The 23,086-nt window shown below is 47.9% G+C and overlaps 1 protein-coding gene across 13 annotated transcripts in view; it reads left to right on the plus strand.

Annotated features, from left to right (window-relative positions):
- The window catches only part of nbeaa (neurobeachin a), a 168,979-nt gene extending 146,643 nt beyond the window's left edge, over positions 1-22,336 (plus strand). For 9 of the 13 annotated variants that reach the window (XM_048984060.1, XM_048984068.1, XM_048984062.1 and 6 more), the window contains 14 exons: positions 2,215-2,327; positions 4,955-5,095; positions 6,442-6,561; positions 7,804-7,956; positions 9,487-9,654; positions 13,397-13,486; positions 14,233-14,425; positions 14,996-15,067; positions 15,203-15,358; positions 15,904-16,074; positions 18,206-18,307; positions 18,883-19,079; positions 19,430-19,581; positions 19,927-22,336. In XM_048984060.1, coding sequence (XP_048840017.1) covers positions 2,215-2,327; positions 4,955-5,095; positions 6,442-6,561; positions 7,804-7,956; positions 9,487-9,654; positions 13,397-13,486; positions 14,233-14,425; positions 14,996-15,067; positions 15,203-15,358; positions 15,904-16,074; positions 18,206-18,307; positions 18,883-19,079; positions 19,430-19,581; positions 19,927-20,017 — 1,919 coding nt within the window. In that variant the 3' untranslated portion in view covers positions 20,018-22,336. The remainder of the gene's footprint in view (positions 1-2,214; positions 2,328-4,954; positions 5,096-6,441; positions 6,562-7,803; positions 7,957-9,486; positions 9,655-13,396; positions 13,487-14,232; positions 14,426-14,995; positions 15,068-15,202; positions 15,359-15,903; positions 16,075-18,205; positions 18,308-18,882; positions 19,080-19,429; positions 19,582-19,926) is intronic. The other 4 variants (XM_048984059.1, XM_048984061.1, XM_048984065.1 and 1 more) reach the window with 2 other exon arrangements.
- Positions 22,337-23,086: the final 750 nt, after the last annotated feature.

The following is a 23,086-nucleotide window of genomic DNA, read 5'->3' on the forward strand; positions in this document are numbered from 1 at the left end:
TGCATTAGCCCCCCCCCCCCGTCACGGCCGCCGATGACAGCCCCATCTGGACCTGAGACTTTATTACACTCAACAAGGCGTTTTCCCTTCTGTGTCTGGAAACAATAACAACAAAACCTCATTTTCGCGGCTCTGCCATCGAGCGTCTGGCAATAGGAGAGGTTGACAGCAAGCTGTGAACCCCCCACCCCTTCCTGACGCTCCCCCTTGGGGGGGGGGGGGGGGGTTGTCTGTCCCTCTGGGTAGGATTACACCTGCGACACCAGTGGAGCAGGACAACGCTTATAGAAAGGAGTCTCCATACTCACATTGTCCTTAGAAGCATAGTTTTTAGAAATTAAGTTTTATCACGCCTGCCCTGAGCTTCGGAATTCACTTTCACACACTTGCAATGGCATCACTCTTTATTGGTTGATTCATTTTTAATACAGTAATTTGATCTGGAGAATGACAGGTTTGCTGTTTGTTTGAGGGGTGGTCAGGCATTCCGTATTTCCAGGTATTGACATAACTGGTACGCAAGTACGCATTCACCTTTACAAGCGATACGTGCAGCAATCGTTTGTTGTAACAGAGTGAATACGTACGTATTTTATGTGTTTGCGCTGATATAACAAGAAATGATCATGCATTTTAACCTCTATACCACAAATGAAGTCCAAATTGGCATATAAAGGTTAAAATGCAAGACACTTTCTTGTCATATCGGCACAAATGTACATGAAATACGTACGTATTCACAACAGTCAACTGCCGCACGTATCGCTTTTAAAGGTGAATGCGTACTTGCGTACCAGTTATGCCATTCCCTGCGTATTTCCCAGCATGCAGTGGAATCCCCCGAATGGTTCCCCTTGGGTTGTTCTGCTTTTGCTTTGACCTGTGAGCCCACGTCCTCCGTAATCGGAGGCAGAGATTTATAGAGATGTGAGCTGTGGATGCCAGACGTCTTCACCGCTCCCCTTCTCACCATGTGATCGCAAATCCATGGCCTCCGGTCGTCTAATTAGCTCTGGAGTCGGACTGCAAATGTGCTGAAAAAAAGTCTAATAACCCCCAGGGTGGGGAGGGATGTAGGGTGTCGGGGTGTCGCTGTCTCGTCATGACGGGCGCGATGGGGCTGGGGGTGGGGGGTGTTGTCATGCGGGCAGCGGGGCCCTAATTAAACGCTGCTTCACCGTCATTAGCGTCCCCGTCACCCCGGTGCCGGCTCTGCTCCTGTCAGGCCTCCTGCTCTGACCTCCCTGTGGCCTCCCTCAGACGGAGCCGCTCCCCGCCTTTAATATACTAACGCCAAGTAATTAGCTTAGGTGCGTACCCAAGGAAAGGCTTCGCACATTTTGTGAGAATTAAGTCACGTGTCCAATCACTGTGTCCCTGGACAGAAGCCCTGTGACTCCCCCCCCCCCCCCCGAGGAAATGAACAGTAAAAAAAGACAGAAGAAAAATCTGCATAAGAATAACTCATTAATAACCAAGATTCACATGTAATTCATATTATGGTTTTTCTCATTTGTAACACAACCGCACACAACATACGACCAAGTAAGCAGAATAGATAGTGGGTACAAGTCTGGCCTCCAAGCACCGATCGCACTCACCCAAGAAGCTCCGAAGTATGGGAGAATTCTCCAGACGACGTTGCAGTACCTTTGTGGAGGAAGGAAATATTCCAGAAATGAAATTCAACCCAATATTCGAATATGAGCATATTTGATAGTTTAAGCTCTTGCAGCTCTAAACATGGGCAAAACCAAAAAAAATGTCAATAAAGATTAAAAAAAAACGCTACAATGGCTTGAGACGGAGAGGGAAAGCTATGGATGCGGGGCATTCTCCATGGTAACCTCCATGGTAACCTCCACGGCTGTCCCGTTAGGCGCTGTAGAACCGCTATGAAATAAACTTAAAAGGAGCTGCACACCGCCAAGGAATATTTTCCAGTTGAGCTAAAACCTCAGTTTGAGCTCCCTCTCGACTGGTTGACCACACTTAGTCTAACATGACTGGCTGTACAGATGTGCTGTACACATTGTGAGGTGCCCAGATATTAACTTCCATGCCTTCACTTTGATGCACTTGTGAGGACAACATCTCAGATGACAGGGTCAATAACAGGCTCAAGTTCTCTCCCAATATTCTCCTCTCGCGTCATAGCTACAGCCCCCTCCTACCCTCACCTTTCTCTCTTCTCCCCCCCCCCCCCCCCCCCAGGACGGACCTACAATGACCTGAACCAGTACCCTGTCTTTCCCTGGGTCCTTACCAACTACGAGTCTGAGGAGCTGGATCTCACCCTGCCCGGGAACTTCAGAGATCTCTCAAAGGTAGCTCCACCCTGTGGCAGCCATTTTCTTGGTCATCTACTTCACACTCCATGTCCAGGTCTCCTCCTGTCTTATAAATTTGCATTAAAAGTGCAAGAAAAGGAGGGACGCAGTAAATCAAGTCATCCGAAATATATTTTACAGGAATGACAAAATGCAACGTTCGGCTTCTGTTCAGTATTAGTGTCATTTCCTAGTCTCTGTTGTTCCTTGTGAGTGCTTCCCACCTACCCTTAATTAAAGCGTGTAGACATGCCTGGTCTTTCAGAACGAGTTCACCTGCTGCATGGAGGTGTTTCACACGTCTCGCTCGGCCATCGTCGTGACGGTAACACCAATTGACAGACGGGCCGCGTTACTGATCTAGAAAGTACTGTGCAAATAATGGCAATATGAATGTCACTGGTATACATGTGACAGAATCACCGAACCTAAGGGAGGAGGGGGGGTGGAGTTCACGTTGAGGAGGTACTTCTCGTCCATGCTGTCAGTCTCTGAGACAACGGATTGGTTATGGCCACAATGCTTTGTATCTCGAGCTGTGTGCATTGCAGCCTCATTACTGCAATGTTATCTCATGACTCTGGTTTACTGGACTGAGCTGAGGTCAGACAGCCCAGATTGAAGTATTATTGCCTACTGATTGCCTGCTTCTGAACCTGAAAAAGAAACATCTAGATCCTAGACACTTCCAGCAGATACCCATTGTATTTACTGTTTATCATGTATGATTAAAGAGGTAACTTTTGAGAACATTGAGTAGAGGGCTGTCCGTTGTAGAACCAGGGGGTATTATACAAAGCAGGATTTCTCAGTTAGCTGGATTAACTTAAGCTTAAGCTAGAAGTCATGATTGCCCAATAGGAATGCTCCTTACCTAAACTCTTATTGGGTGATAATGACTTTCTAACTTAAGTTAAATGAGAAATCCTGCTTCATGGAACACCCCCAGGTCACCCCCATCCTCTTTTTTTATTGATCTCCACCAAAAATTGTGTAACTCTATTGCTCTCATTGTCCTCTCAACATTTTGCCGTCGCACATAGGTTCAGTTACTGTGTCTTTCGTTGCACTGACCAAGGAAGGACTGGCGCCGAAATATGTGCTGAACGGGTCTTAGTTTCAGATCTGGAGTTGAGATTCTGGCCCAACAGCCCAGCACCAGGCTTGCACTTTGACCGGCCCCACAGTATTTGAGAGTCTCTGCGGCTACCTGTCCAGCCAGAAGCGGCCTCTGTGCTGTTAGTCTGGGCTCTTATCACCTCGTAAATTGCCCCCGATCCCAATAAGCCCCCCCGAGCCAGTCTGATCGTGTTAGCCTCAGTGTGGATGGTTCTTAAAGGGAGATGAAAGAGAGGTCATACTATTCAAGGTAGTTCAGCCTTCACAACCCTTAGACCGCTGAGTGTAGTTCTCAAAACTGTGGTATGAATTTGCTTATCCGATTCTGTCAATTGTTTTTAAACAGCAGAAGTCTTAAATTCCATCATGGAGTTCTCTCTGGATGTTTCTTTTCATTTCAGTACACTCTCCTATGCCTTTTACTGAACAAAGTGCTGCTGAAACTCTTCCTTCCAGTTTTTATTCCATTTTTGCTCAGCAGTCTGAGCGATAAGCCCAGTTCTGTAGCGGTTTTGTGCAGCCTGTTTTGGTTTTGCTGGCAGTGCTGGGTCAAGATGGCTGCCATGAGGCCTTCGAAGGAGCCAGGGCCCATGATGAAGTGATAATGGCCACTTTTTGTCTGCCTGCAAATGCTGGGAGAATCTGGTTGGCGCCTCTGGGTTTTCCAACAGTCGGGCTGCGTCTGCTGCGAATGACATCATCAGCGGGGGCACTTCAGCGGGGTGTTCAGCAGGCGCTCCTTATCCGCCATTCCCGCTGTCAGAATGGACCTGGAGCTGTGTTTGACATCAAACGCCCCCCCCCCACCTCCCCCCAGCGTCTAAAATGTTGTTGTAAATGGACAAAACAATCTGGGGTTAAGCTGGGTGGATTACCTTCTGCCCCTACAGCGAGATCCCCAGGCTGCCCCTGCTGATACCCCTAGGAGAGATCGGTTTGTTTGGGATGCTGCGAGCAGACCGGGGCCTCGCAGTCAAATCCTCCTATTAAACCCTCCCGTCTCCACTGCAGCCATTAGGGGCCTGGGAAGTCTCTGCTCCGGACGTCTAGCGTCTAGCGTGACAGTGCTGAATTTAGGTCAGCCTATAGCGCCTGCTCCACCTCCCTGTTTCACCCCGGGGGGCCCAGAGGCACCTCACGCAGAGGGTAACGATGTCAGTCTGCAAGCTCGGTTTGCACTTTTGGTGAGTCACCGATTGCTGTTTCAGAATTGGTGGGGGGCAGCCATTAATAGAACTCCCTTTTCCATGCAATATGCCGCTGCATAACATAAATATGGAATTTTTGAATTCTTCGGACAAATCATCCATCCATCCATCCCTTCATACACTGGCTTGTCCTGTGCAGGGTCTGGGGCCTATCCCAAAAGCTGAGGGCACAAGGCAGGAAATCCAGGAGAGGGCATCAACCCATCACAGACAAACAAGTCATGAATGTGTAAGTCCATCCAGTAGAATCAGATCTGATTATGAATTATTGTTCTCTCTCTCTCTTTCTTTCTGCAGCCTGTTGGGGCCTTGAACCCCAAGCGTGCAGTCTTCTACGCAGAGCGGTACGAGACCTGGGAGGACGAGCAGACCCCTCCCTACCAGTACATCTCCCTGTATTCTACAGCCTCCACCACACTGCACTGGCTCGTCAGGATAGTGAGTGCGATCCGCTGGGTCCCGAACCGAACCCATCCCATCGTCAGTTAATCCACTTCTTAAACTGGCACAGAAACCTACACATCATTCAGTGCCTAGGTTTCGACCCAGAATATATACCTGACTTTAACTTGTATGATAAAACCTCTGGAGTCTTTTTGAGAATGCAGTGGAGTTTTGCAGTGTGCTTCACATCTCCGGAGGCCAAGTATGACAGATCCATATCTGTTGTTGTCATGGCTACGGCGTGTTGGGCCCCCCAGCCGTGGAGGAGTGGGTGATAGGCTTTTCTGTCTGCTAATCTTGTCCCCCTACTTGGTGGTGGAGACATCAGAGCGTCTTCATGCTGTAGCTCTGAAGGCATGGAGGAACGGCTTCAGTTAAGAGCGGATCATGAGTAGGACGTTGACGATGATGAGGATGACTGGTGCGCGAGCGCCACGCTTGGGGCCCCCACACTGGGCGAGGTGTCTGCCCTGATTTGACTCGTTTCCTCTAGGAAGGGAAAATGGGAGCCAATTAAAAGGAGTGATATGCAGAGCCCCTGAGCAGGGAGCCGATGTGATAATGAACACAGTTGCAGGCGTGTCAACAGGAAGCGAAAGGGCTGTCGAGGCTTTTGTGTTTTTTTTTTTTCTCTTGGGAGTAAAAGGTCACAGAACAAGAAATACAGTAAAAGAGATACATTTTCTCTTGTTTTGTTATTTTGTACCCGACTGAGACGCATGACTGCGGACACACGGATACTCTGCCTTCCAGTGGCCGCGCTGCCGTTTGCCCCGTCAGTCAGCCACATTCCACAATATGAATTAGCCATCTGGCTGTATGTAAACACTGATTGGCTGTCTTGCTGACGTTATGTAAATGTGTCTGCATATTTGCCCGTTTTATTTCATTACTGTCACTTGGTTACAGCTTCCAAGCCGGAGTTTTAATCGGCGGAATCCTTTAAGGGCTGATTTAGTGCGACTTTGATCGGCTGAGTTACTGGGGTTTAAATCGAATTAAAATCTCATTTTAATAGTTCTGCTGGAAACCGTAGCAGAACCTTATTTCTGCGGCTTAGGGGGAGTTTGCTACCTTTCATGCAGCACAGCGGGCTGAATGTTCTGTCACAGAAGCTTATTTACATCACTACAAATTGAATTTTTAAAATTGAATTCCAACCCCCCACATTTGATAGTGTTTCTACCACACTGCCATATAAATTAATTGCTGTATAAATCTGCATTAAACTCAATTTCCAGTAAAAAAGATGGACTCCCAAACCCCCCCTCCATTATCAGCAACTTTCTGGATCTTGTATATTATAGTTCCTAACCCCCCCCCCCCCCCCCCCTGTACAGGAACCATTTACCACATTTTTCCTCAATGCCAACGAAAACAAGTTTGACCATCCTGACCGCACCTTCTCCTCCATCTCACGCTCCTGGAGAACCTGCCAGCGGGACACCTCTGATGTCAAGGTGAGGAGCCCAGAACTGGGCAGATTTACAGTGTGTTAAAAGAACCACAGTTTGTTTCTTATTCCTAAAATGTATTATACAGACTAATAAACTAGTGAGGGAATATCAAAGCTAATGAACAGAAGGACAATTTCTTTATGAATTTTCTGATTACGCGTCACCTTCTTTAAATGTAATTTTAAATAATAATAACACATTTTTTTAGCTAAATTATGTCGTGAATGAGGCCAGCAGCCATGAGAAGTCGGGTCAGCAGGACAGAGGCCAGTGCAGAGCTGCCGTTGTCCCAGGCACCCAGGGCCGCTAGCAGAAAGTCTTTCCAAACTGCATTTGCGTCCTCAAAATCCTGCAGTGGTTCTTTCTCCCAGATCCGTTGATAACACAGTCTGGATGTGGGCTGTGTGTGTATTCAGAGTACCAGAGGTGAATAGTTCAGATCCAGAAAGTAAAAATCCAGACCAAGATTTTGCTTCAACCAACCTGTCACATACTCTCTAACACTTACTCTTTAAGCTCAACTGGTTGGTTGAAACAAAAGCTTGGTCTGGATTTTAACTTTTTGGATCTGAACTATCTACCTCTGTAGGGTTCTGTTAAACCATCTAAAAACTGCTGGCAGGGAGACCTCCCACAGCTCAGCAGAGAGACATTTTGACAGAGGTGACATAATAAGTAATACACTTAATGACCAATTGGCCCCTGGGAAATGGGCTCTCTGTGGAGGGGGACGGGGTTGGAGCTGTGGATCAGGCAGATTAGGGGGGCTGTGGTGAGGCAATCTAGGTTTGTTTCAGGGTTTCAAAACCCATGAAAGTCGCCTTCTCAAGTTTTTGGGTGGATATTTGTAGAGGACCTCCTAGAGCCGGCTGCTGAGCACCTTGAGCTGAGGGTTTTGGGACATCTTCAGCACTTATTTGTGATGGCATTTCCTGAACCCTGTATGCGCACATGGGTCTCCTTGCTCAGATTCTGTGTTAGCAGAAATCTTGCTCTGACTCCTTGAAGCTACAATGCCATACAATGTCATAGAGCCAGAATGGCGCCCAACTTTCCTGCTTGCAATGGATACCAGCAGGAACATAGTAGAGCCATAATGGCTGCCAGGAGGAAGATCGTGGCGTTAGAATTGCTGCTGGCAAGAACTCTGTTGGGCTGGCATGGTAATCAAGAAAAGCAGGTTGTCAGGTCAATATGGTGCTCAGCTAAAATGATGAGATGATTTTTTTTTTTTGTCCCTAACAGGAGCTCATCCCTGAGTTCTACTACCTCCCGGAAATGTTTGTCAACAGCAATGGGTACAACCTGAGCCAGAGGGAGGAGCGGGCAGTGGCGGGCGACGTCGGGTTGCCCCCCTGGGCCAAGAAGCCGGAGGACTTTGTCCGTATCAACCGGATGGTGAGTGTCCCGGCCGTCCCTACGGCCGAGATCAGTGCTGCCAGGCTCCCGCTGAATCGCTCCCCGTGTCTTTAAAGAAGCAAGCGACTGAATGGACGCTGTGTCCTGCTGCTTCTGACTGACTTACGAAGCCCCTACGGAAGCTATGTGCCAGATTGTTAATGCCACCCTGACCAGCCCAAGATGACAGGGCCATAACGCAGACCGGACTGCCCTGTAAGCCTGACGGCTCCTGGGGACGCGCTGGGCAGGTATCTCCTCGGTCAGGGTGGTGGAGCGGTAGGGAGGTGTAGATCTCGCAGGTTCTACAGAATGCATCTTAGGTGCCACATACTCCATTCTTGTACTGTCTTTATATAATTTCACGTCCTTATTATGGTCGCTTCCTTTTCTCAAGCCCTATGCATATTTCCTGGGCTCAGTCCTTATACTCTCTGAAATAATTCCCTGGATTCAGTCCTTATACTCTGTAGTCGCTTCTTATAGTTAGCCCTCACACTTTCTGTAATTACTCCCTGTAATTAGTCCTTGCACTCTATGTAATCACTCTGTACCCAGTTCTTACACTCAAAAGAAAATAAGAAATTTACAAATCAGAGGAGGCCATTCGGCGCATCAAGATCATTTGGAATTCTCTGTAGTCACTCCCTGTACTCAGTACTTACACTGTCTGTAATCAGTCTTTGTACTCAGTCCCACTGCTCCATGTCCTCACTGCCTTTACTCACTGGACACAGAGGCCACCTGCTTCCAAACCCTGAAACGATCGCAGATTGGAGACACAGGTCCAGGGTGTAATGTGACTTACTAGAGTGCCACACGTAGGCAGAGCACTCGCCGGGACTGGTACCCCATTAGTCACCTGACCACAGTCGCTCAGGTGCAGACCTATGTGAAGGCGACAGAGGCTGTGATGTCCGGAGTGTGTGTGTGTTCTGTGTGTGTGTGTCGAGCTGCAGTATTGTGTCTTCTGTAGCAGGAGAGAAATAAACAGCATCGAAAAGAACAAAGCCTCATTGTTCCATTATACTTTCCTCCTTTCTCCTCTCCCCCCCCACACTGTTACTGTTGTTGCTTTTCATTTCAAATTCATTTTCCTCTTCCTCGTCCTCTTCCTTTGCCCACCCCCCAATCCACCCTCTGCTTCCTGTGGTCCCCAGAGTTCCCATCTCTTCCTCTGTCATCTGTTGCCACGGCGACGTGCCCCATGGGCACCTTGGTCTCGGTGTAAACCAGGCTGTGTCGTGTTAGCCGTAGCACTGTTGTCACTGGCAGGGTCTGACGGGGGGCGAGTGGGGGCCGGCAGTACAGGAAACCTAGCGAACTTGTCTGATGATCGCGCCCTCCATATCAGAGGTTGCCATGACGATGACCTCTGACCCTGTGTGTCATGTTCCGGAGGCTGAACGCATTCGCCTCCCTATGCTTACAGCATAACCCTGTTTTTCTCTGCCCAGATGCTCACTTGTTCATGTTTCCCTGCTTTTATGTCTTTCTTTTTTGCCTTAATTGCTCCTTCCCCCCCCCCAGGCCCTGGAAAGCGAGTTTGTGTCCTGTCAGCTCCATCAGTGGATTGACCTAATTTTCGGCTACAAGCAGCGGGGCCCCGAAGCAGTGCGCGCCCTCAACGTCTTTCACTACATGACCTATGAGGGCTCCGTCAACCTGGACAGCGTCACTGACTCTCTGATGAGAGAGGTAAGCCCCCCCCCCCGCCCCGCCACCTTAATTAATGGCTCCTTGTGGGTGGCACATGAAATTTCATTTGCTTGTAAAAGCTACAGTCATATGGGGGATTCCAGAATCACTCAGGATGTGGAAAAACAACCATTATGTGTAAAAATAGTATTGATAATAAGTATGGTTTGGAGAAAAGGAACATTCTGGTTACAAGTGGGGCTTGAACATAGTCATTCATTGGAAGAAAAGCAGCTGTCAGTGTCGGATGTTTCGTTACAGAGAACGATTGAGATTGAGACTCACTGTCCAGCGATGAACAGGCATGGGGTGGAGCCGGTGTGTGGTTGGGTAGGGCTGTGGTGGTGCTGGGCAGGGCTGTGGTGGTGCTGGGCAGGGCTGTTGTATACCTGTGTGGGGTTGCAGGCAGGTTAGTGCAGGGTAGAACAGAAACTGTTCCCGTCATATCCACTGCGGAGTTCTAGGGGCCTGACCAGCTCAGGTAAGCTCTGAGAGGCAGACTGCTGCCCTCTCGGTCCTCCACGGACTCCGTTAATACCAAGGCTTCAAACCTGGTGAGCCTACAGCAGCTGGCCTGCAGCACTGGGCCCATTTTCAGCTCTCCCCACCCTCCCAATGACACTCACCATCTGCTCTGTCTATAACAAACCATTCATGTCCTGCCAGCCCCACTAATTTCTTCATCCAGCGAGCAGCATGCAGGCCACATAGAGGCAGGTAGGCCGCCCTGAGTCGGCCCTGCCGCCCTGAGTCGGCCCTGCGCCCTGAGTCGGCCCTGCCGCCCTGAGTCCGCTCTGCCAGGGTGGGGCTGTGTAATGGGTACAGCAGAACCACTCATTAAAAGCACTTATGGTGGGTGCCAATGTGGCCCGTCGCCTCTCTGTTTGTGGGTCTGAATCCTCCCCCGTTCTGTGCGTATGGAGTTTACACATCCATAAGAAGAACATAAGAACATAAAAAATTGACAGACGAGAGGAGGCCGTTCGGCCCACCATCCTCCACAGGTTTGTGTGGCTTTCCTCCTACATTCAGAAAGATGCAGTTATGCAATTTAATATAATTTAAGAGCAAATTTCCCAAACTCATTCTTTCCTGTTGGGCTGGCATGATAATCAAGAAAATATCTGTGAGCATTTGAGAAAAATGTTAGAAATGTTTAGAAATAATTTCATTACGAAAGCTCTTTTGTTGGATTCCATGAGAACTGAGCGAGTTTTGGTTCCCAGTAGTGTGACATGATGATAAGGAAGCCTGACTTTAGGCTGCTGGTGGTCTCATCTCAAAACAGCAAAAAATGGCGTGTGTGCGTGTGTGTGTGTGCGTACGTGTGTGTATGTAGCCTGTCCAGGGTGTCTCCCTTGTCTTTCCTGGGATAGACTTACTATAACCTTGTTATGGAACGTGGATGAATGGTTGGATGTATATTTGCAGTGTTCACTGTATTACATACCTGTAAGTATAATTGTGCAGTGACATTTTTGTGTGCAGAGGCTGACATAATCTCCTCTAGACAAATCAGCATGTGACACAACATATATGGGAGATGGATGCGTGTTCGTGCTGCATTTCCTGTACAGGGGTGGTACACTATTGACTGCATGATGGCTTAAGTGGGTGGAGCCAAGTGACAACGCTGTCATATGGCAGACTGTGGCTGGCCTGCGGGTCACACCTTGCTGAGTTTGTCCTGGTGTGATTGGTTTCCTTAAGTGAAAATGGTGTTTAATTGTGTATGGGGGTATGTGAATGAAAAATGTTGAAGCAAACAATGGGAAATTCGCCGGTGCCCTGTTTATCAGACAAAAGCGACCTTTCCTGCAACGGCAGAGCAGTCGAGCAGGTAGTTTTCATGCACGTCTTCGCCTGAGTCTGCAATGTTTAAAACTGGGGAAACGCAGATGTATGTATTTCTGTGGTCTCACATTAAAATTCATGCCCGTTAGCTGATGACATTTCTCTGGAGGTTAACGAAGGCGAGACGTCGCACCTCCGCCTGCTGCCACCCCCATTCCGACGCCCGACGACATCCCACTCGGCGGTGTTAACGATGTCACAGTTTCGCGTGGTTTTTGTGTCTTAGGGGACTGAGGCGAGAGCCTGCCCCCCCCCCCCCGAACACCCACCGGAGGGGCTCTGCTCTCAGCCCGCTTTCAGGTGTTTGAGTGATTGAAGTCATCATGGGTCCCGGCACCCGGCTTCCGGCTGCCGTCCTGCATGTAAATCAGTCCCCAAATCTATGGAAAGGTGACCCTCCAGAGTGAGAGGGAGTACCACCCCCCGTCTGTGGAGGAAATGACTGCTGATTGGCTCCATATGGCCTCGGATCTTGTTATGGGTTCACTGTATTTCAGCCATGAAGTGGGGGGGGGGGGGGTTGTCTTGTAATTGACTGGTACCCCATCAGGGTATAGATATCGGCACTCCATCATGACCCTGACAAAATTTTATCTGTGTGTGTGTATATATATACATATGTGTGTGTGTGTGTGTGTGTGTGTGTGTGTGTGTGTGTGTGTGTGTGTGTGTGTGTATATATATATATATATATATAATATACACACACACACATACACAGTACTATGCAAAAGTCAGGCAGTCAAAGGGAATGAAAATACACAAATGGCCAAAGATACTTAAGCAATCAAGTTTTTTTTCAGGATGTGCAAGTCGTATTAATACAGTACTGTGCAAAAGTCTTAGGTAGTCGCACAAAATGATTCTTAAACGATCTTTATGTTGGTGTATGTCTATGATGTTATGTCATCTAGCCATCCAGCAAATATCAGTCACTTTCTGGAGAACAGAAGTTGTGTCGCTGTTCATTTCTTTATGATCTAATGTTATTTTTTTCTGAACAAATATACACTTACTACCCTGATAAATAGTTTGAAGCATTTTCTTTGACTTCTAAGACACAGTATACCTTTTCTCTTAGTTTTTAAGCAGTGCAGTTAAGGCTTTGAACCTGTGAATTATTATTACATGCACACACACCTACAGCAGTATTTCTGTTTACTTTCTGTTCTTTATGTTTGCCCTGTTCCTTAATCACAGCAGTATTTTCTCCTTACAAGGAGCGTTTACAGCCTGAGAGTCACATAAACACTTTCTTTGACAGATGTTTTTCCTGTTTTTCAGAATATTTCTGCTTCACCGTATCCCCATTTCCCATACCCTTCAGACCCATAATGCACCACGGGAACATTCTTTTCCTGAGAATCCTTTCTCTCTGTCAAACACACCCCGCCCCCCAGTGGCCTGTTTTGGTCCACGCCGGCCTGTCAGGCCCGGTTAGTGTCTGCTGGTGGGGCCTCGCTCAGCTGAAGCGCACTAATGGGGGTTGGCTCCTCTCCTCCTTGCTAACACTGACAGACAGGAGCTCTGCTGCCTGCCAGACGGGCGATTGTGGGAGCGGGAAGTCCGGTGACCCGGCCCAACGTGCCCCCCTAAACACCCTCATTCGCACTTCTCCCCCACCACTAGTCCTGGATGAAATTGGGGGGTGCGTTTGGGGGGCGACAGACATGCTGTGGCGCATGCGCTGAATGTTTAAGCTAGTTTGAGTGTGATTGATCATACACATGCAGGAGTGAATCAACTTACAATCGCATCGTCTGGATGTATTAGTCCGACTACTAAGTTCAGTTTAGCACGATTTCAGTCAGACTAACACAATAATTCGATTTCCTTAGTGTGCATGCAGATGTATCGTCTTCCAACTCCTCTCCCCATTTCTCTACAGGCAACGGAGACCCAGATCCAGACCTTGGGACAGACCCCCTCTCAATTGCTAATTGAGCCCCACCCACCCAGGAGTTCCGCCATGCACTTGGTGAGACCCCTCTGAATGCCCCCCCACCCACCACCCCCCATCCTCATTCCTCATGTAAACTAAAACGCTGCTTCATTCCGCACTTTCGTTTTCGTGTTTCATGGTGGGAGGGGCTGAGTCACATGACTGCAGCAAAGAGAAGCAAGAATCCATGGAGTCCCGCAGTTAGTCGCTGTATCGTGGATCTTATCGTTAAGTAGTGATCTTAAGTGTGCAACAAACGCCAATGTAATATAAACTCGCTTGCAAACAGAAAATAGTGACTGGATTTCCCCGATGGGAGCCAGTGAACACTGCATAAGGGATGAGGTGAGTCTGCAGTGCAGGCTGCAGTTCTGTCATACACTCTCACTCACACTGAGCACCGTTTCTGGGTGTCTGGCTCCACTGACTGTCCCCAGCCCATGAGTGCTGTGTCCTCCTGGCCGCCACATGCCTCGTTATCAGCCTGATTGTTGTCACTCTCCATCTCCGCTCCACCTGATCCCCTCTGGCCCTCCTGGTACCGTGGACCGGACTCGGTACTGGTACCACTCTGTAGGTCACTCATGCCACAGCCCACCCCCAGGCATGCTGCCCTCCCCAGTGTCTGTACCTTGTTTTACCTCAAAACCTCCACACTAATTGCCTCTCTCCATTCTGTCTCCCTTTCTCCTATCGCTCCACTCCTCTCTCTCCTTACCTCTTCTTCCCTCCATTCCCCCCCTCCCCACACATGCTCTTCCTTTCTCTCTTCTACTCAACAGTGTTTCCTTCCACAGAGCGCCCTCATGTTCAAGGACCAGATGCAGCAGGACGTCATCATGGTGCTGAAGTTCCCGTCCAACTCGCCGGTCACCCACGTGGCGGCCAACACGCTGCCCCACCTCAGCGTCCCCGCCGCCGTCACCGTCACCTGCAGCCGCCTCTTCGCCGTCAACCGCTGGCACAACACCGTGGGTGAGTTCAGGGCTGCGGCGCCAGTGGCATGGGCCACCTTGTTTTGCCTACTCCAGTGTTAACACTAGTGAACACTAATGCCCCTAGGAGTGGTGTATTGTGGGAATCCGCATTTTTGTGTGCGACATACAAAGGGGTTTCGGTCATGCATGTCATGTATGTGGGTGCTGTTTATTGTAATGACTGTGCGTGTATTATGTAAATGGCTTTTTGCACGACTGAAACCCGTTTTTGTTGCCGGAGTATGTCTCCCACCCTGATACCGTTCTGTGTTCCCTGAATGGTCGTAGTGTTGCGCTTTCTGCTCATTGAATGGCAGTGTTACTAGGGTTTGCTTTGTTTGTAAGACGTGTAGTTCCTGCTCCAGTACGGCCTTCACTGGAAGCTCAGCCTAGCTGCACTCATGCCTAGTCGACTTCTTGACAGCGTGTATGTTGGTAACATGCTTTTTGTCTCACTTGTACGTTGCTTTGGACAGAAGTGTCTGCATTTTACTACGTTTATGTGATAGGTACAAGGTATGTGTGTGTGACAGACACACTGAATCTGAGTGCGTGTTCTTGTGTGTAGGTCTCAGGGGAGCTCCAGGTTACTCTCTGGAACAGGCTCATCATTTGCCGATTGAAATGGACCCTCTGATTGGTGAGTCTGTGATGTACCCCATTGGGTACCGGGGTAGGGGGCGGGCTTAGAAGTGATGCCTGCATTCTCATTGGATTGAATAATTTCCAGCCTCTGCTCAGTTGACCCACTCAGTAATCTTTCCTCCATCATCAGCTAATAATTCTGGGATCAACAAAAGGCAGATCACAGACCTGGTGGACCAGAGCATCCAGATCAACACACACTGTTTCGTGGTGACGGCCGACAACCGTTACATCCTGGTGTGCGGCTTCTGGGACAAGAGCTTCCGCGTCTACTCCACGGAGACGGGTACGCTGAGCCTTTCTACTCCGGGGTCCCAGCCCCATGCAGACATCTCTGCTCAAGCACCCGCTTCAGCAAAACAGGGGCTTGATTGCACAAATGGAATTGGTCGCTCTGGTTGGGGGAATGGAACAAATTCTGGAAACCAATTAAGGCAGTGTTTCCCAACCCGGTTCTGGAGAACCACCCTGTCAGTCAGTATTTTTGCTGGGCTGGACTGTCTGGCAGGGAGCAAAAAATGTAGTAATGTTGGGAAACACTGGTATTTGGGCTACCTTTGTGCTATAATACAATTAAGGAAATAAAATGAGCATCTTATTTGCCCTTCTCAGAAAAGCATGTTTAACATGCAGCTGAGACGGAATTCTGGGAATTCTGCTCTCTTGGGGAAGCAGCAGGGAGACTGATTCTCAGTCTCTAGGAGGAGCAGAGTATCATTAAATTTGCTATTGGAATGCATGTGCTGTAGATGTCAGTGCGATTGTCAGCAGTTACTAGGTTGAGGGTGGTGGGCGGAGCCTTCATGTGGCCGTGCCCCTCTTCACCCTCAGGGAAGCTGACCCAGATCGTGTTCGGCCACTGGGATGTGGTGACGTGCCTGGCCCGCTCCGAGTCCTACATCGGGGGCGACTGTTACATCGTGTCAGGGTCCCGGGATGCCACACTGCTGCTGTGGTACTGGAGCGGAAGGCACCACATCATCGGGGACAACCCCAACAACAGTGAGTTGGTCACGGCCTTGAAAAGCAGAGCACTACAAACACGGGACACTTTCCCAGCCCTTGGACTTACAGTTTCACAGCAAGGTGTGGTCTAACAGCACTGTACACTTAGAAACACTTTGCTTGCTGACCATAACGTTGCACGGGTACTAATAGGTGCCAAGTCAGGTAATCAGCCCTGAAAACTGTACCGCTGACCTGCAGTGTGAAACAGTGTGAAAACACTGTGAAACAGCATCACGAACACAAGCACACCATAGGGACACCGTGTGAACTTAGTGTGGAGGAAACACTGGCTGGTTTGTGATCAGCAGCTGACTGCGCACTGGTATTAATGGGAGTGAGGAGGATTAACACTGGGGAGATGTGAGAGAACTGACTGCGCACTGGTATTAATGGGGGTGAGGAGGATTAACACTGGGGTGGTGTGGGAGAACTGACTGCGCACTGGTAGTAATGGGGGTGAGGAGGATTAACACTGGGGTGGTGTGGGAGAACTGACTGCGCACTGGTAGTAATGGGGGTGAGGAGGATTAACACTGGGGAGATGTGAGAGAACTGACTGCGCACTGGTAGTAATGGGGGTGAGGAGGATTAACACTGGGGTGGTGTGGGAGAACTGACTGCGCACTGGTAGTAATGGGGGTGAGGGGGATTAACACTGGGGTGGTGTGGGAGAACTGACTGCGCACTGGTAGTAATGGGGGTGAGGGGGATTAACACTGGGGTGGTGTGAGAGAACTGACTGCGCACTGGTAGTAATGGGGGTGAGGGGGATTAACACTGGGGTGGTGTGAGAGAACTGACTGCGCACTGGTATTAATGGGGGTGAGGAGGATTAACACTGGGGTGGTGTGGGAGAACTGACTGCGCACTGGTATTAATGGGGGTGAGGAGGATTAACACTGGGGTGGTGTGGGAGAACTGACTGCACACTGGTAGTAATGGGGGTGAGGGGGATTAACACTGGGGTGGTGTTACTAGGTGTCAGACACTTCAGCTTCAAAGGCTGCAGTGTCGCCATTTCATTATAGGTTTTTTCTTTTTTTAGCGAAATTAACAGAAGAACAGCCTGTTAGTTAATTAAGAATTTCAGCTCTGTTGCCTCCAATTAGCGGTGGGGGTGGGGGGGGGTGAGGGTGGGAGGTCATGATTCCTTTGTCTTACTTCCAGAAGTGAGTTAATCGGGGTCCTCCAGCTATGCGGGTTAACTGGTCACTGTGTGGAAGCAAACGGGCAGTAGCTGGCAGGGGACACGTCAGCGGGGAGCAGAAAACCACAGACAGCAAACACACTGCAAGCCACCTCACCCTCAATACTGATCAGTGATCGCTGTGATACCTGTTTCTGTCCATTTATGCTGGTGATTTCCAGTGCTTGTTCTAATGGAATGATTATCCAGTGATGCTGTCTAAAGGTTCTCTTTTTTGGTGGGGGGGGAATGGGGTTGACCACTGCTGGAATAATGCTGAGAGTGGTCCTGTGGTCCACTGGTCCATGCTGCCTGATGAGCGGGCATCAGTGCTGAATAAAAGACAGATTGGTGCCCTCTAGTGGAGACCTTATGATTTGCACATACAAATAGTCTTTTTGGTGGAGTGATTAGAATTTTTCCAAAATTCATTGATTAATTGTCATTGTTGACACACCACAACAACAAAATGTATCCTCTGCATTTAACCCATATGTGCCAATGTGACATAGCAGGGGGCAGCTAATTCAGTGCCCAGGGAGCAGTGCTTGGGGGCGGTACCTTGCTCAGGGTACCTCAGTGGTATCTTGCTGGTCAGGGATGCGAACCAGCAATCTTTTGATTACAAGTGCGCATCCCTAACCATTAAACCACCCCTGCCCAGGTGCCAAGGAGTGCATTGCTACTGTACTTTTAATTACTTTAGTTTGCATTTCACTGAATTGGAGTGGTGGAGCATAAACTATATCATACTGGTGGGGATTTAAAATACACACTCAGTTTCATTTAAAGTTTTCAGTATACAAGTTAATTATAGTACTATCAACAGATACATAGAACAATAGCATATTTAAGCTTCAACGTAATGTCCTGGCTGTGTAAGGAGTCAAACGTTTACTGGCTAATTGAAAACCTGATGCCCTACCCTTCATTCCCCAGGTGACTACCCCGCTCCGAGAGCGGTCCTGACTGGCCATGATCATGAGGTGGTCTGTGTGTCAGTCTGCGCTGAGCTGGGCCTGGTCATCAGCGGGGCCAAAGGTCAGATGGCAGAACCAGTCCGACTGTCATCTTCAGTCACATTTTCTCAAAAGGGATAAGAAGTACTTCAGTACTGCAGAAACTCTGGTTGTGTTTGCTGCACTCATGGTTCTACAACTACCTCAGTTAGCAACCAATCTGCACATGCAAAGCTAATAAACATTCATCTTCTGACCAATGTGCACATTCACGGTCAGATTTTGGAAGCTTAGAGAGATTCCACTCTGAAGTGGAATGTACGAAATGTCATTAAAAATGTCCACTTCATGAACGATAAGAGTATGGAAGGCTGAAGCCGTAAGCTGCAGTCATGCCTAGACTACTGTGATTTTCACTTAGTAACCATTTTGCTTAGCAACCTGATTGCTTTAATGGAACTCATTTGCTAAACAAGAAGATGATGTATATGAAAGTAAAAAATATACATCAATACACCATTATGTGAAAATAACTGTATTTACAAGTTTATATGTACTGCTGCAATCCTGCTGAAGAGACAAGAGTAATGTGTGTGTGTGTGTGTGTGTGTGTGTGTGTGTGTGTGTGTGTGTGTGTGTGTGTGTGTGTGGGGACAGAGGGGCCCTGCCTGGTGCACACTATCACAGGGGACCTGCTGAGGGCCCTTGAGGGCCCTGAGCACTGTGTGAGGCCTCGTCTCATCGCCGTGTCCAGTGAGGGCCACTGCATCATCTACTATGAGCGAGGCCGCTTCTGCAACTTCAGCATCAACGGCAAGCTGCTGGCTCAGATGGAGATCAGCGACTGCACTCGGGTACGACCTGTCCGGCAGCAGTGTCACGTTACTGCTTACGGAAGTCGATCTGGGGGCCGCCGGACACAAGCTCAGACTGCGGAAGGGCTTCTCATACACATGTGTTTCTAGCAGTGGCTGAGTTTAGGGCGTAGCGAGGAATTCTGGCTGCCTTCATGTGTTTGGGCTTCCTCCCCTCTGGTGAACAGTGTTAATCCATAACAGACAGAGGTGGAGGCTTCAGGTGCAGAAAGTACAAATACAGACCAAGGTTTTGTTTCAACTAACCAGCTGAGTATAAAGAGTCAGAGAGAATACTCAACTGGTTAGTGCTAATCTATGCCTTTCTCTTTCTCTGCCTCCCCCTGCAGGCCATCCTTCTGAGTAGCGATGGACAAAACCTAGTGACAGGAGGGGACAATGGGGTGGTGGAAGTGTGGCAAGCCTGCGATTTTAAGCAACTCTACATCTACCCTGGGTGTGACGCCGGCATCCGTGCCATGGACCTATCTCACGATCAAAGGTGAGATTGCTTCAACTTCCTGCCTGTTGCTTCCTGTCCACTCACTCACTCAAACAGGCCCTGTTGATTTTAACGGGCTTTGTGTGGGGTGACTAACAGGGTGTTGTAATGAAAATTGCCGTAGTGAAACACTAGACTTCGTGGAGCGTGCATGTGTTGGTCGGGGCTATGTAAGGCTGCATTGTTGCAACGCAGTATATAAATGTTTGGAGATAAAACGGTGCAAAGGTGAAAGACATGACACCTCCAAATCCTGTCAGCTCATTGGTCCTTCAGTATGTCGTCGGCATGTTGTCACGTCTCTGATTGGTATGATCTGATAGCCGTTGCTTTTACTTACTGCAGGACGCTGATCACAGGAATGGCCTCTGGGAGCATCGTGGCGTTTAACATCGATTTTAACCGATGGCATTACGAGCACCAGAACCGGTACTGATGGAGGAGCAGAACGTGCTGGGCTGTAATCTCACTCCCTTAATAAACCCCCCACTCCCCTCACACCTCGGGGGGCCATGGCCGGGTGGGTAGTGGATCCCCCCCGGGCAACCTGGAAAGAAACTGACATGAGAGAGAGGAATAATCGAGAAACACAAAACTCACACAATTAAAAAAGACATTTAACGAAGTGTGACATATTTACCAAGACTTCAGTGAACTTCCCAGCTGACATCCTCTAGGGCCCGGTGATAGATATCAGGTCTAAACGGCTCCACCTTTTCTTTTCTGCGTGTTTATTTCTGCTCTCCTCAGCTGCACACCAGCTGCGTTTCTCTTAGTGCTGCATGTTCACAGGGAACGTGGTCAGACCACCATGGTCCATGTGGTTTCAAACCTGGGGAGGATGGTCATTCCTGACAGAAGTACACATGAGAGTGATGAAAGTGAATGTTACAGGTGTGCAAGAATTTCACCAAAGACACCTGTCCTGTTGTCTTATCTAGTCGTAGTACAACGTTTCAAATATTTCCCCAGTGATTGGTGTCCTACCCTGCACCTTTATACCCTCGGACACGTCTGAACTCAAAGAGATGTCTGTCAAACTCCCCTTTTAGTAGAAAAGTTGTATTTTGACAGACATCCTTTGGATCGGCGTACTGAGATTCTGAGGGCAGATTACTCAGGGGACCGATTTCACACATCACTGTGGGCACAGTGGTCAAATATACAGTGAGAGAAGCCAGTTTACTTTGGATCCTTATGTTTCTGAGATATAATAGTCTGGCAGTGTCACCTCCGTGACATAAAAAGAAATAGATGTCTGGGGGGCGAAGTTTGTTCCTCTACTTCAACATAACATTATTTGTGGGATTTTTTCAGGACAGGAAAAAGCTCATCGTGAAGTTGCGTTTTCTTGTTAATTTTTTCTTGTCTTGTCAAACTTTATTTATTACTCATTTACTATAAGTAAAATATTTTACTGTTGTGATGAAGGTGAAAAAGATGGTAACTGACGATAATGAAGGTCTGTGTCTGACGAACGCTCAGTGGAAGTCACCTGAAAAAAAAACGTCTTTTACTGTATCTGGTGGCCGTGCTGCCATGGAGTACTGTACTTAGGGTACACCTGTAGCCAGCTGCCATGGAGTACTGTACTGTACCTGTAGCTAGTTTCCCATCTGCATACAGTATGACAAGCGAGTTGAAATCCCAGTGAACTGATGAAGTGGCATTGGCAGTGGACAGTCTGGGCATATGTTAATAATTGACACACCTGATTATCTGTCAGTCCCCCAGTGTTGCCCTGGACTCCTTAAGGTTTTCAGGTGAAAAGTTCTAAGTTTGGAGTAACAACCCAGACCTTGACTCGGTGAAACTGCTGCGTGAATTTCCCATCAGCTTCACAGATCCGCTTCATTGCCGTTAGTCTCTTTGGATGTAAAAACACGGATGCTGGGGTTCACTATTTAAGTCCTGGGCAGAGCACACTTCTGTTTGGACGAACTGAAGCCCAATACAACCATGGGATGGTAAGCAATATCAAGTTTTGTAGCGTAGGGTGTGCAGACATAGATAGGGTGGGGTTTATGGTTCGTGCGGGGGGAGGGTGGGTCGATGGTGTAAACAGAGGAACATGTCTGCACCCACACACAGATGTACGTGGACACACACAACCACACTTGAAGATGGTTGATCGCATCCGAAAGTGATGAACTGAACTGTTTTTTGTTTTGGGTTTTTTTGGATCTGTATAATCCTAAAGCTACTGTAACCATGTTTTACTGCAAAGATGTAAAATAGGGCGTGTGAATTCAAAGTTAAAAAAAGACAAATAAAATATGCAAAGTACCTGATGATTCGCCTTCTTTGCCGTAGGTATTTGTACAGAGGTCATCCCAGACTGAACACAGTGACGTCTTTGCATGGTAATGAGGCTGATGGGTCAGGACTGTACAGTTAATTTGGTTTATTTATATATTTTTGCTTTATAATTTGAAAGTCATGCAATCCCACTGCATTTCATTTTTAAATGGTGCACTGGTTGGGATATATTCTAATATAAGAGCGGCACTTTCTGTTATCTTAAAGTACTGTTTTGTTTTGTAATTAATACCATTTGGTTGGAAAATACTTCTGATTGCATAAGTTAAGTCTCTACCTGCTGTTTTATGTGTACGTCGAAACATAAATTTACACGAAGTGTTTGTTCAGAATCGGTTAAATATTAACTGATGCCAATATATAAAGATCAATAACTGTAAATTAAAAGAACATGGTTTCCTTTTTGTCGTATTTATAATAAAACAATCAAAAACAATACTGAGATTTTTTTTCTCCTGTTTGAGCAATTTGTTCGAGTTCATGGCAAAGTCAAAGCTCTCAAAACATTTAATGATCAGTTTTACATTGGAAGTTTTATCAAATCATTTTTTTCCTGATATTGCATCAAACACTATAGTCACTGCAAATCAGATACAGCTCCACTGCTACTGCATACGTTTTGGAAACTATCAATGATCTCCTGGCGAGTTTCAAAATTAAAGATTTTATTATATTATTTATTATATATTATAAGTTCATTGTCTTTGATCAACCACATTCAGTGCAAAGAACATAATGGACAGGACACATAGTGTGGGTGCCTGTAATAATGCAGTAGAGTGGATTCATTCATTGATGATGCAGATGGCCTAAGGGAAGACATTCTTCTATCTGGTGGGAGTGAGAAGAGCTTTTGGTCTGGCGGGATTGAGCAGTTACAGCAGCTGCCACTGTGTATCTAATTGGTATATCTAGTGGATGGAGGGTACTTTGTTCCTTATGATCTTTTGGCCCAGTCTTCCTGCCTTGAGCTGTTCCCCCCTCATACCTAACTGTTGCCAAGTGAACTTTCAATGGTATCGTAAAAGAAATCGAGTTTGACTTCGCTCACGTCCGGCTTTCCTAGACACCTCAGGTGAAGGTGCTGCCAGGCATTTGTGCGGATTTATTTTGTGCGGATTTATTTTGTGCTTACTCTCCACCTGAGCCTCTCAGATCTCTAAACTGCAGAACTTGAAATTCGTTC

This window comes from Brienomyrus brachyistius, chromosome 18, assembly GCF_023856365.1.
Source record: "Brienomyrus brachyistius isolate T26 chromosome 18, BBRACH_0.4, whole genome shotgun sequence".
In the NCBI taxonomy this organism is placed as follows: Eukaryota; Metazoa; Chordata; class Actinopteri; order Osteoglossiformes; family Mormyridae; genus Brienomyrus; species Brienomyrus brachyistius.